A 14,488-nucleotide genomic window follows, 5' to 3' on the forward strand; every position below is an offset into this window, starting at 1 on the left:
GTAGGTAATAAAATTGAGAGCAAGAAGCAAAGAAAAAAGGACAATACAAGCAAAGAAACTAAGCAAGATTTGAAAGAAAAAGGAAACTAAAGAAGGAAGAATGGCAGAAAGATATGCAAAACCAATATCAACAGATAGAGACAAATAGAATGTAAGAGGGGTTCAAGTATACCACAAAAAAGTAGGAATCTATCAAGAATTCCTTCCAACCTTATACTTTTCCCCTTCCTTTTCCCTCCAAGATTCTCCTACCACCCTTATTCTTTCCCCAACCTTATTCTTCTTCTTCTTTTGCTTTCTCTTTTTTTTTTTTTTTTTTTACTTTCATGATTTTTTTTTTTGATTTTTTGATAAGTAACCTCCAAATAACTACTATAAATATCAACAAAAATTTTGTACCAAGAGGATCCACACAACCCCTTCAAAACAGAATCAAGAATTTCAAGAATCGCCTAGAAAAACAGAAACAATTCCCTGACTTCGAAGATCAATATCTCACTAACCAGAAGGAATTAGACAGTGTATAATATATCAAAAGAACTCCCCAGAAGAGATATACAACATATCCAAATTTCAGATAAAACTAACCACTGGATCTTGAGATATAGGTAATTCTTTGAAACTGGTCACAGCTCGCAGAAATCTGGACAGGGTGTGATTGAGACATGATTGCGCGTAAATGCGCTTTGGATATAGGTAAGGGTGAGATGGGGTTGTTTTCTTGACAGAATATATGGTAATATGGTGCTTAGGAGGTGTGAGGTCTTGTTGATATTGGATGGGAAAAAGGGAAAACACTTTCGGGATTGTTTTTCAAGAAACTGGAGAACATGTATCAAGATTCAAGAACACAATCAAGAATGCAAAAGAAAATTTTTTTGGGGTTTTTTTTAATGAATACGACACGAAAAAAGTAGTATATAAGATAAGAACGAGATAAACCTAGGGAACCAAAGAAATCAAATTTCTAATGATAATGAGATAAACCTAGGCTCTGAATACCAAATTGATATGAATCAATCTTACTTTCTTCAACATTAGATTTAGGTTCGTGGACTCGTTCTTGAATCGAAGGAAACTAGATCCGACTCTAGTTGATTGAAGATTGCAACATCGAGGTACTTGAAGCTACATGGGATTCTTCCAAGTCTTTAAGGATTCGAGACAAAGGGTTTCTCGTGAGGTTTAAGGTATTTTGATCCATCTCTATCTTTGCATTGAGAGTAATTTTGGGACAATATTCCATCTTTATTTGAACCTTGGACTAGGTTCATATCAATAGGGAAGGGATCAGATGCATTTGTGGCTTCCAGTCCGGTTGTGCGGTTGATTAATGTGCGTGAGTTTTATATTTAATGTGCCTGAGTCTTGTGGGCTTAATGTGCCTGAGATTTGTACTTAATGTGCCTGAGTTTTGTGCTTAATGTGTCTGAGTATTGTGTTTAATATGCGTAAGATTTGTGCTTAATGTGCGTGAGTAGTTTAGAATTACGAGCTCAGAAGGAAGCAGAACAGAAAATTTTCACAGTCTCCTTCTTTTTCACAATCTTTCAAGCTCTCATTAGCAGCTTTGCCCTCATTAGCAGCCCCTCAGTATGCAAAGCAAAACAAGACAAAATTCATTCCTCTACCACTTCGAAACAAAAACAAGAAGAAAATACAGCAGTGGATGCACATAATTTTCACAGCAGTGGATGAAGAACACACTCACGCACATTAAGCACAAAACTCACGCACCTTAGGCAAAAGACTTGCACACCTTAAGTACAAAACTCACGCACATTAACATTACACATTCACGCACATTAAGTACAAATCTCAGGTATATTAAACAAAATACTCACGAACATTGAGTACAAATCTCACGCACATTAATCAACCGCACAACCGCACGAGAAGCATTCAACCGCACAGGAACCTTTCACTATATATATATATATATATGTATGTATATATATATATATATATATATATATATATATATATATATATATATATATATATATATATATATATATATATATATATATATATATATACACCCAGAATGAATAAACTATATAGTTCAAATTATGCACAATATAACGCCGTTAACGGCAATCGAAACTGAATTTTTTTTAAGTCGGACGTCAAAATAACGTCTTTTTTGCAACCGTGTGCACCATGCATGGTGCACACCGTTGCACAGCATAACACTCCGTTGGGAAGCAATACTAGCTTGAATGTGAAACCTTTATCAGATCAGGACAACTTAAATGTATGGGTTGTCACACTTCTTAAATAGCCTGCTGGTCAGTAATCTGAATTCTAATTGTTGTATTGTGGACCCGTGTCCATCAAGCTCATGGTGGACCATGTCCAGATTTTTTAATATATTATGTGCATGCCTATTGTGGACCCTTTATATTTGTAACATATTATGTATATTTGTAACATATTTAGTTATATGTCACTTTAACCACATACATTACTATGATTACCTTCATTATCATCTTATTTTAGTTATCACTATTTTCTATCTTTACTACTTACTTAAAATTAGACATTATTTACATTATCAAACTTAAGAATTAAACTCTGTATAATGTTTTAGATTTTGATTGAACTCAATAGATTATTAGTTCAAATATTTTTAATTATGTTACATCGTAATACAAGTTCAGTCCAAATATTGAATATTGAAATCTCACATATATTAGAATTCAAAGAAAAAGTTATATATTCATATACATGTCATTCAAAGGAATATATCCAAAAAATAGTTTAAATATTAGCTCAAAAAATATGAATATCATCTAACTAAATTTTAGGTGAACTTAGTAGGTTTTAGGTTCGGATATATATATATTTGTAGTTATTATGTTATATACAGAAATAAATTTTGTTCAGTCATCAAATGTAAAAATCTTGCATATATTAGACTTAAAATTAAAAAAAAAAATTAAATTTATTTCATTTAAACCAAACATATGTAAATATATTTTAAATATAAGATCGAAAAATCACTCGAAGTTAAACTTGTGTTAATTTTATAAAGTTAATCTAAAAAAAAAAATATAAGTGTTAGTAAACAAGTTTTATAAATAGAAAACAGAGAATGAAAATTGAAAAATTAAAAAACAGAAAACAGAGAACAGTTTTATGTTAGTTAACGGACCATGTCTTGAAATGATAGTTAATTGGGATACACACACACACACACACACACACACACACACACACGCACACACACACACACACACACACATATATATGGTCGAGTTCCAGTGAGAACATTTCATCGGGTGAGAACGTGACAACACATCATATGCATCCATCTAATATTTTTTAATGATCCAGATTAGATTAAGTGTGTGCGAAAGCGCATTAAATGTGTACAAATGCGATTTAGTGTGTTTTCACATATTTAATGCGATTTAGCACACACTTAATCTAATCTAGATCATTAAAACATATTAGATGGATGCACATGATGTGTTCTCACGTTCTCACCTAAGCACACATGTTCTCATATTATCCTAACTATATGTATATATATATATATATATATATATATATATATATATAGTTATGTATTTATTTATTAAGGAGTATATGGTTTTTAAGGGCTCCAAGCAACATATGGACTGTAATTTTTTTTATCAGTCGATAAAACTCTTATGTATCATCTTTAATACTAAATTGAAAGATATGTTCTATTTGAACTAAAAGTTCAAGTTGATGGTTGGACTACTATACAGATGTATACTTATATATTATATGCTCAAAGAGATAAACCAACTATTTCCGAGTCAAACTAGCTTAGACATGATTCATGTGTATCATACTTTTGTTTAAGGGAAGTGGATGGATTGAAATGCAAATCCTCATATGTATACGTACTTATGAATGGATATATATAATTAATACTTAATAACATCCATAAAATTAAAATCACTTGCAACTATTATTAAGCAAATAAATATTTCAAAATGAAGTTCCCAATAAAGTGGTATCAGAGCCCTGGTTGTTGACCGGGTACATTTGACATGGAGCCAAATACGATTAATATGGTGCGCTTGAATGGTAGAAATTTTCACATTTGGAAGGCCAAGATGAAGGACCTCTTGTTTGTGTAGAAATTGCATCTACCTGTGTTTGCAAGTGCAAAGCCAGACAATATGTCAGACGAGCAGTGGGACTTTGAGAACCAATAAGTTTGTGGTTGTATTCGACAATGGGTCGAAGACAAGGTTATGAACCATGTTATTAATGAGCCGAATGTCAGGAGCCTGTGGGATAAGCTTGAGACCCTGTATGCTTCCAAAACAGGCAATAACAAGCTGTTCTTGTTGAAACAGTTGATGAATCTAAGATACAAGGAAGGTACATTAATCAATGATCATGTTAATGATTTCCAAGGGTGTTCTTGATCATTTGTCAAGCATGGGCATCACATTTGAGGATTAGGTACTTGGTCTCTGGTTTCTTAACATTCTACCTGATTCTTGGGAAACATTTCGGGTTTCTTTGACCAATTCTGCTCCTGACGGCATTGTGACCATGGAGTATGTCAAGAGTGGTATCTTGAATGAAGAAGCAAGAAGAAGATCTCAAGACACGTCCATTTCTCAATCAGAGATTTTGGTTACAGAAAATAGGGGGAGAAACAAGCAAAAGGGTCAGAAGGGTAGAGATGTTGAATGTCATTATTGTGGCAAGAAAGGACATATCAAGAAATATTACTTCAAGTTGAAAAGTGTAACACCCCCCAAACACGACCTATATAAAAAGGACTTAACACCTGCAGATCATACAACAAAACTAGAACATCGGAAGAGGATAAAACGAAAACTGGATAAAAGAAATCAAAACGGGGTGTTATGCCACGTCTACCAAACACGGTAAACGCTACGACGATCAATCTGCAAGTGTATACATCTATCCCAAAGACATCAGTCTAAAACTACATTGGCGCACAGGCCACAAAACAAGGATAAAGGTACTAAGTTACCAGGCACTAGACGTCGCGCTCGTCTAAACATCACCTGAAAGATACAAAGATAAACATTGGAACGACGCCCGGTCAGCGATAATGCTGGTAACCCACCAATACATGTGAAATATCATACATAGATAGGTATAAGTTGTAAAGCCATTTTCGAAACGGAATACATAAGTATATAAGTCAAAAGCCAAGATCAACAGTCAACACAAGACTCATCACTCTCAAAGATAACACGGCAACACATCCCAAACCACAAAGGTTAACCACAACGCAGAGGATAAAGACAAGACCGATGGCAACACATGCCCTTGTGACTACACACGTCACAAGAAAGAGAACTCACAAAAACGACTACACAAGCCCTCGCGACATCACCCATCACGAGTTGATATGCCTTCCTTATGCCCTGTTCCAACCTTATGGCTACCCCCAACCTTATATCTTCTTCCAACCATTACCTCCAGGACCCCTGTACAACCAAGTCCAACCTTATTCCCCTGGGACCGTCGTCCCCCACCAATTACCACCAACGAGACCACCAATTCATAGTACACAAGGTACCGTACACGGCAACACATGCCCGGATAACACATGTTATCCCCCAAAAACGTGAACCTTACACAAAGGCCACAACTCCATAATCACGTCACGGCCACCACGAGGACCGCTGCAATACCTTGGTGACTATTGTCTCATACCACTAATCGTGCAATCCAGGTAAAGCCACACACGCACCACAACTCAATAAGAGTCAAACAACGGATTACAACAAAGGTATGAAACATACTCGATCAAGGAACGGGTCACAGCCCAACAACATCAACGATGAATAACACAAGTTATCGTCAACCAAACGGAAGGTACAAACAACACACACGCTAGCATTAAGACAATAAACTAGCATGCTTAACAACGGAGAAACTCAAGATAGTTCCGAGGAACACACAAGATGATGAGGTCATGACTACAACAATTTAAAAGATCATTATGTTGGTCCAAATATTATGAAGAAGAAGGTCCTAGAAGGCTCATTGAAAATTGTCATCATTGAAATGAAGTCATGTAGTTATTTAAGTTATTTAAAATGCATTTATGTTAAATTTAATATTAGGAGACTCTTAACTCTTTGTTTTCCCTTTGAAAGTTATGTATTAGCCTTGATGGATATATTATACCCACGACCCGAGCCGGGGTAGCAACATGGACCCGGAGCGCCTTGGTGGATCCCAAGAGCAGCACGGACCCGGGGGACCACGGAGGTGCCTAAGAGCAACACGGACCCGGGGGACCACGGAGGTGCCCAAGAGCAGCACGGACCCGGGGGACCACGGAGGTGCCCAAGAGCAGCACGGACTTGGGGGACCACGGAGGTGCCCAAGAGCAACACGGACCCGGGGGACCACGGAGGTGCCCAAGAGCAACACGGACCCGGGGGACCACGGAGGTGCCCAAGAGAAACACGGACCCGGGGGACCACGGAGGTGCCCAAGAGCAACGCGGACCCGGAGCACCATGGAGGTGCCCCGACCCGAGCCGACCTACGTGGAGTTCGGGTCGGGGAGCTCGGTCCTACCCGAGCTCGGCACCACCCGGGCTCGGGACCCGACCCGACCCGACCCGACCCGACCCGGTCCACCCGGGCCCGGTCAAACTTGAGATCTAACCACCCCCGATTTAAGGGGAGGCGGTTGGGGGGTTTGCTTGTATAAAAACCCCCCTCCGTGTCCTAACAAAGGGCAATTCATTCCACATTATACGATTGGGGGGTTTGTAATAGCCAAATACTACGGCTATTAACATAATATACGGTCCACCGCGACCTTTACGATATCGTTCTATATTATTCGTTTATTACTTATTATATTACGTTCTTATCCGGATTTATTGATTCGGGTCCACCCCGGGTTAATTAAATCCATCCTATATAAAGGCTAAACACAATCAGAATTTTAGAGATATAGATGAATGAAGTTGAATGAAAGAAATGCTAGGCATTTTTGTTGTCTCTCTTGTGTTTTGAGAGATGTTCTTTTAGGCTTATCAAGATAATACCAATCTTGTGGTGCCATCCATTCCTTATCACCTAAGACCAAGGTGTGGCGGAAATATCCTTATACAAAAACACAAAAATAATCCCAAATCCAACCACTACATCAACTAATTCCATCTCCAACACCCATAAACTGTAATTGTTGTTCCTGTCATTTTGGTGAGGAAAAGATTGGGCAACCGGAGGACTCTTTGGTGAATCGACTCTCAAGTTCATCCCCAAAGATCCACATCAGTTTGGTATCAGAGCTTTTGGTTCATTCCTCACACAAAAAAGGTTAACACTCTACCAATCAATTCTTGTTTCTGTAGAAAATTTTTCAGCCTGTGTCTTCAGAAAGAAAAATACCAAAACAATACTTCCACATATCCAATTGTGTTGAAATTTTTTCTGGAAGTACCCAACCTATCACTCTATTGCTTCATCAAATTTTTGTGCAAAATAATATTCCTAGAAACACATAAAAATCGCTGAATTCAACACAACCGTAAGATTCTGCCCAGAAATTTTCTTCCTGTCCTGTCCAGAAGAAAATTTTTGAAAAAATACTTCCACATATATTTTTGCCCTGAAAATTTTTATGGTTGAATACAACCCATATTTCTTGCTAACCATAAAAAATTTTGGGTCAAAATATCATCCATAACATTCCAGAAAATTCATCAAAGTCACTCTTAAAATCTGTCCAGATTTGTGTTGCCATCCCTTGTGTTTTCTAGTTATTGTTCATTGTTTCACATCATCCATGGAGTCTTTTGAGTTAAATACACTTAAACAAGGATCACTTAGTGTGGAAGAATTCTATAATAAGTTAAGAGATTTGATGATCTGTGATGGGGTGATTGAACCAGCTGTTATTACCAAGAACATATTTGTGTATGGTGTTAGAAAAGAAATTGCACGGTTGCTTCCTCATCGGTGCAAGTGCATGTTTACTTTATTATACCATGCCAAACAAATTGAAGAGAAATTGCAGCAAAAAGCGGTCGAGAATTCGATACCTTTTTCCTTGTCATACGAGGAGGGCTCAAAAGAAATGAATGAGAATGTAAACATGTGTGAACAAAAATGTGAAAACAAAGATGAGGAATATTTGAGTGAAAAAGAAGGAGAGATTGAGAAAAAAACTGAAGATGAGGAAGAAGAATTGTCTTATAAACTTTGTGAGAAAAAGAATGAGGGAGAAGAATTTGAGAACTCCATAACCTTTGATTTAAGTTCTTTGCAGGTTAATGGATGTGATTCTAGGGTTGAAAATCAATTGGAAGGAATGGTATTGTTGTGCCATGATCTACAAAGCGCGAGATAACTCACTCTCCTTAGTGAAGGTATTAAAGTCATTTGGTCGGACAATTACACATTTTCATTTGATCGAGGAAAATGTGATTCGAGGACGAATCATCTCAACGAGTGAGGGAATGATGAGGTCATGACTACAACAATTTAAAAGATCATTATGTTGGTCCAAATATTATGAAGAAGAAGGTCCTAGAAGGCTCATTGAAAATAGTCATCATTGAAATGAAGTCATGTAGTTATTTAAGTTATTTAAAATGCATTTATGTTAAATTTAATATTAGGAGACTCTTAACTCTTTGTTTTCCCTTTGAAAGTTATGTATTAGCCTATATAAAGGCTAAACACAATCAGAATTTTAGAGATATAGATGAATGAAATTGAATGAAAGAAATGCTAGGCATTTTTGTTGTCTCTCTTGTGTTTTGAGAGATGTTCTTTTAGGCTTATCAAGATAATACCAATCTTGTGGTGCCATCCATTCCTTATCACCTAAGACCAAGGTGTGGCGGAAATATCCTTATACAAAAACACAAAAATAATCCCAAATCCAGCCCCTACATCAACCAATTCCATCTCCAACACCCATAAACTGTAATTGTTGTTCCTGTCATTTTGGTGAGGAAAAGATCGGGCAACCGGAGGGCTCTTTGGTGAATCGAATCTCGAGTTCACCCCGAAAGATCCACATCACAAGACACCTCTTGGTCCAATGAAACACAATGTTGAACACTTAGCACGATTCAAGACACCAAAGTCCTACATGGATACCAACCATATAGTTCTAGACATACGAAACATCAAGAAGACGCTCAAATAGTTCTACAAAGAACACCGGGAAGTCAAAAGACCAAATACCAAGTCAAAAGAATCACGGGGAACAAATCCCGATCCAACTCCACTGTGTTCCCCGCGGGTGGACCCACGGGTAGGCCCCTACCCGTGGTTCTGCCCGCGGGTACACTACCCACAAGTCTATGTACCTGCGGGTGGGCAGCGGGTAGGGCTCTCCCCGCCGTTCCGCCCGCGGGTACACATTCCTGTGCAAAATAATCCCTTCGGGGATTTTCTTCTCCAAACAAAAATTAAGTCCAAAACATGCCAAATCTCACCCAATACAACAAAATGACTTGAATCATGGAAAATGCATAGCAATGGCACAAAGGAACCCTAATCACAAGCTCTAGATATGCAATATCACAAGACAAATGCATAAACCCTCACATTTCATAGCAAAACACAAGTAGAATCCAAGAAATCACATATAGTTAAGCAAAATAGGTTTTGTAGAGCATGGGTTACCTCTTGTAGACCAAAAGACTTCACTTTACACCACAACAAGCTCCCCACAAGGCTTACTTTCCAAACCCACATCAAGATCAAACCAAAAGATCATAAAGATCCTACCTTTAAGAAAAAGACAACTAAGATGGAACCAAAAACACAAGATGAACTTAGATCTTACCCTCCTAGATGCCCAAATAGGTGAAAGGTTGAATCTTGGTAGCAAATATTGGAATCTTGACAAGGGTCTCAACTAAGTTTGGAGAATAAGCTACACTTCTTTTCTAGAGAGAAGGTAGAACTAATTTCTAGGAAATGTAAGGAATAAAATGAAGAAGTCTTCTAGGTTAGGTTACAATACTAACTCTTGGTGAAAAGTCAAGGATACCCTTACTAACGCTTAGAAAGTGTAAGGAACAAGGGAACTCCCCTCAAAGCTCAAGGTACAACACAACTTAAAGGTTGACTAGTCAAATACTAGTCCTTGAGTATTAAAAATCAGGATTTTAGGAATTAATTCCTCAAATAAAATAGGATTAATCACTCAATTAATCCATGGATTGAATGTGGATTTTTGGGGTGTCACATCCTCTCCCCCTTTAAAGAAGCTTCGTCCCCGAAGCTTGGGTACGACGAATTAAAAGCAAACGGTGAAAAGAAACAGCATTGTGACAAGAGGTTCAAAAACAAACTCTTTTGGTCAAAGACCCCAAAAGAACTCACAAGAATTCCAAAGCAAAGAAGTATTCCAAAGCAAGAAAGAAGGCATTTCAAATTCAAGGATTGGCAAGAGTTTAACAAACGGATAGATTGAGCATCAGGAACTCTATCCTCAACACAACCACCGACTTCTAGACAACAACCAAGAACTAAACTTCTAACTCCAAACACCAACTTTCAAGCTAGCTAAACAACAAGGCAACAAGCAAAAACAAGCAAGCACACAAAGCAAGCAACAAACGAGGAAAACGAGGTACCTTCCACAAACAACTCAGGGTACCGCTCCCGCATCGATGACTCCAGCTCCCAGGTAGCTTCCTCTTCCCCATGATGTGTCCACCAAACCTTCACCATTTTAACGGATGTCCTACGTGTGTCCCGAGTCTTGAAGTCAAAAATTCTGAGCGGCCTTTCTTCGTAAGACAAATCTTCATCTATCGGTATTACTTCTGGTGGTAAAACATGAGCCGGGTCGTGAACATATCTCTTGAGCTGCGATACGTGGAACATGTTATGCACCCTTTCCAACTCCATAGGCAACGCCAAACGGTAAGCCAAACTCCCAACCCTCTCCAGGATTTCATACGGGCCTATAAACCTAGGGCTCAACTTCCCTTTCTTTCCAAACCGCATTACTCCCCGGGTAGGAGATATTTTCAACCAAACTTTATCCCCAACCGAGAACTCCACTTGCCTCCTAGCCAAATCAGCATAGGACTTTTGACGATTTTGAGCCGCTTTCATCCTTTCCTGAATCTGTTTAACTTTCTCGGATGTGTCAAGCTTGTATTGAGGTCCCAACACTATCGGATTGACAAGATCCTCCCAACATAGTGGGCTGCGACACTTCTGTCCATAGAGAGCTTCATAGGGTGCCATGCGAATGCTCGAATGATAACTATTGTTGTAAGAAAACTCGATCAAATCCAAATGGTCCTCCCAAGACCCTTGAAAATCTAGCATACAAGCTCTCAACATATCTTCGATAGTCTGTATAGTCCTCTCTGTTTACCCATTGGTGGCGGGTGGAAAGCAGTACCGAGACTTAGTTTGGTTCCAAGAGCTGCTTGCAAGGATTTCCAAAATTGGGACAAGAACCTTGGGTCCCTATCGGAGACAATATCCCTCGGAACTCCATGATACTTTACCACTTGGTTGACATAAGCTTGAGCCAACTGTGTCATTGTCCAGGTCTCCTTCATTGTGATAAGGCGGACAGTCTTAGTCAAACGATCAACTATCACCCAGATTTTGTCCTTACCCGAACGGGTTGTCGGCAGACCTCCCACGAAATCCATAGATATAGAATCCCACTTTCCTTGTGGAACTTCTAATGGTTGTACCAACCCCTTTACCTTACAACGTTCCACTTTTACCTTTTGGCAGTTAAGGCATTTCCCAACAAACTCTGCAACTTCCTTCTTCATATTAGGCCACCAGAAGAAGCCCTTCACGTCTTTGTATAATTTGTCTCCTCCGGGGTGGACCGAATAGGGTGTATTATGACCCTCTTCCAAAATCCGTCGCTTCCACTGATCACATGACGCGGGTATGCATAAACGGCCTTTGTACCTCAACACCCCATCCGTAGATAACTCAAACGGTCCCCCTTTCCCTTTAGCTAGGTCATCCCTTACCTTCGTCAAATATGCATCCTTTTGCTGCTCTTCCTTGATTTCTCCCAGAAATGTAGGTACAATCCTTAAGTTATAGCAAGGAACTTCTGCCTCAACATCTCCCTGTTCCACCACTTCCAAGTTCATCCGTTGGAGCTCCTTACAAAGTTCATCCGCCACTACCCAAATAGAACTGGCGGTATGCTTCGATTTCCGACTTAAGGCGTCCGCCACTACGTTAGCTTTTCCTTCGTGATACTGAATATCCAACTCGTAGTCCTTGATGAGCTCCAACCACCTTCGTTGTCGCATGTTGAGATCCTTTTGGGTGAAGATATATTTGAGACTCTTGTGATCCGTGAAGATCTTGCAACGCACCCCATATAGGTAATGTCTCTAAATCTTCAGAGCAAACACTACGGCGGCCAATTCCAAATCGTGTGTAGGGTAATTCTCTTCGTGAACTTTAAGCTGGCGTGAGGTGTAAGCAATCACTCTCCCATTTTGCATCAACACACAACCTAGTCCTTTCTTGGACGCATCACTATATACCTCAAACCCTTCCGTTCCTGATGGCAATATTAAGAATGGTGCAGTCATGAGCCTCTCCTTCAAATCTCGAAATGCTAACTCACAATCTTGATCCCAAACGAAAGGCACTTCTTTCCTTAATAACTTAGTCAATGGTTGAGCCACCTTGGTGAAATCCAAAACAAACCTTCGATAATAACCCGCTAAACCAAGAAAACTTCTTACTTCCGCCATCGATGAAGGTACAGTCCAATCTTTCACTGCCCGTATCTTGTCCGGATCCACAGAAATCCCCCTACTATCAATCACATGGCCTAGAAACGTCACATTGTCTTTCCAAAACTCACACTTAGAGAGCTTGGCGTATAACTGCTTCTCCCTCAAGATTTGAAGTACCGTCCGAAGATGTCCAACATGCACCCTCTTATCTTTCGAATAGACCAAAATATCGTCGATGAACACGATCACAAAATCATCGAGGTGGGGTTTGAACACCCTGTTCATCAAGTCCATAAAAACTGCAGGGGCATTAGTCAACCCAAACGGCATAACCGTAAACTCGTAGTGACCGTACCGAGTTCGAAACGCAGTCTTAGGAATGTCCTTGTCTGCTACTTTTATCTGATGGTACCCCGACCTCAGGTCAACTTTGGAAAACACTCCCGCGCCGCGGAGTTGGTCAAACAAGTCGTCGATTCTTGGGAGGGGGTATTTGTTCTTGATGGTAACTTGGTTCAGCTCCCGGTAGTCGATACACAACCTCATACTTCCGTCCTTCTTCTTTACAAACAAAACCGGAGCTCCCCATGGCGATGTACTTGGCCGGATATAACCTTTGTCAAGGAGTTCTTGTAATTGGGTCTTCAACTCTTGCATTTCTGGCGTAGCCAAATGATATGGGGCCTTAGAAATGGGTGTCGTGCCTGGCATAAGGTCCACTGAGAAATCCACTTCCCTAGTAGGAGGCATACCCGGTATTTCCTCGGGAAATACATCAAGAAATTCACGGACAACGGGTATAGATTGAGCTACCTCTCCTTTTGCCTTCAAGTTCTCGACCGAACACAAGTATAACTCATTGCCTTTATCCATATACCTCTTCATCTTTGTCATAGACACTAGCTTAATCCCGGGTTCTTCCATCTTTCCCCGATATGACACCCTTTTCCCACTGGGTCCTCGTAGCACCACCTTCTGATCTTTGCACAGGATTTGGGCTCTAAATCGCCCCAACCAGTCCATACCTAAGACCACATCTATCCCGTCCAAGTCGTACTGGATTAGATCGCTAGGGAACTCTTCTCCCTTGATGTTGATCTTGATGCCCTCAAAGAGACGGTCACACGTCTTAACTTCTCCCGATGCTACCTTCACGTTAAACTTCACTCCCGTGCCCCCAGATAAGCCCAACTTCTTCACGAGTCCGGGTGATACAAACGAGTTAGACGCTCCTGAATCGAACAAGACTGTTGCCGGAACGGATTGCACAAGGAAGGTTCCCACTACTACGTCACTGTCACTTGTTCGAACTTCACTTAAGGTAAGCACCCTCTTTTGGAATGACCCTTCCGCCGGATGATGAACCTCTATCCTCCCATGCTTTCTTACATCTCGGAATACCGGCAAGGTAGCTGCACTAGGACTTACTCTTGTGGACGTGCCACTCCGGATCCACCGCTCAATCACCCCAGAAGCGTTAATAGATTCGGCCAACCAAGGTTTCTTAACCACTTCACTCACGTCTGCAACCGTTGCGGTTTGCTGGCGAGGAGGCATCACAGACTTCTGCTACAACAACGAGGTTACCAAAAGATAGCAAACAAGCAAAGAACAGAAAATAACACAGAGCTCACCGCGCAACCTAGAGTCCTAAGCCTAACACTTAGCTTCTTAAGGTCGCATAAAGGTCTCAAAACACACTTAACCACTTAGAAAGTCAAGACTTAACTCTTCCTAGGCTCAAAACCTAGGCTCTGATACCAACTGTAACACCCCCCAAACACG

The 14,488-nt window shown here is 40.0% G+C and overlaps 1 protein-coding gene across 1 annotated transcript; it reads right to left on the minus strand.

Annotated features, from left to right (window-relative positions):
* Nucleotides 1–12,349: 12,349 nt before the first annotated feature.
* On the minus strand, nucleotides 12,350–14,260 carry LOC109160614. The gene is made up of 2 exons (XM_019308890.1): nucleotides 13,271–14,260; nucleotides 12,350–13,105 (listed from the first exon to the last, which is right to left on the minus strand). The coding sequence occupies exons 1-2, from the start codon at nucleotides 14,258–14,260 to the stop codon at nucleotides 12,350–12,352; spliced, it is 1,746 nt and encodes a 581-aa protein (XP_019164435.1).
* Between the last annotated feature and the right edge of the window lie 228 nt (nucleotides 14,261–14,488).

This window comes from Ipomoea nil, unplaced genomic scaffold, assembly GCF_001879475.1.
Source record: "Ipomoea nil cultivar Tokyo-kokei standard unplaced genomic scaffold, Asagao_1.1 scaffold2854, whole genome shotgun sequence".
Lineage (NCBI taxonomy): Eukaryota > Viridiplantae > Streptophyta > Magnoliopsida > Solanales > Convolvulaceae > Ipomoea > Ipomoea nil.

Excerpts from the sequence above, each read along its gene's own strand:
- LOC109160614 (XM_019308890.1), bottom strand. The coding sequence starts at position 14,260 with ATGCCTCCTCGCCAGCAAACCGCAACGGTTGCAGACGTGAGTGAAGTG. Across the intron at positions 13,106-13,270 it reads GGGGAGCTCCGGTTTTGTTT|ATAAAAGTAGCAGACAAGGA; the intron begins GTAAAGAAGAAG and ends GGGTACCATCAG.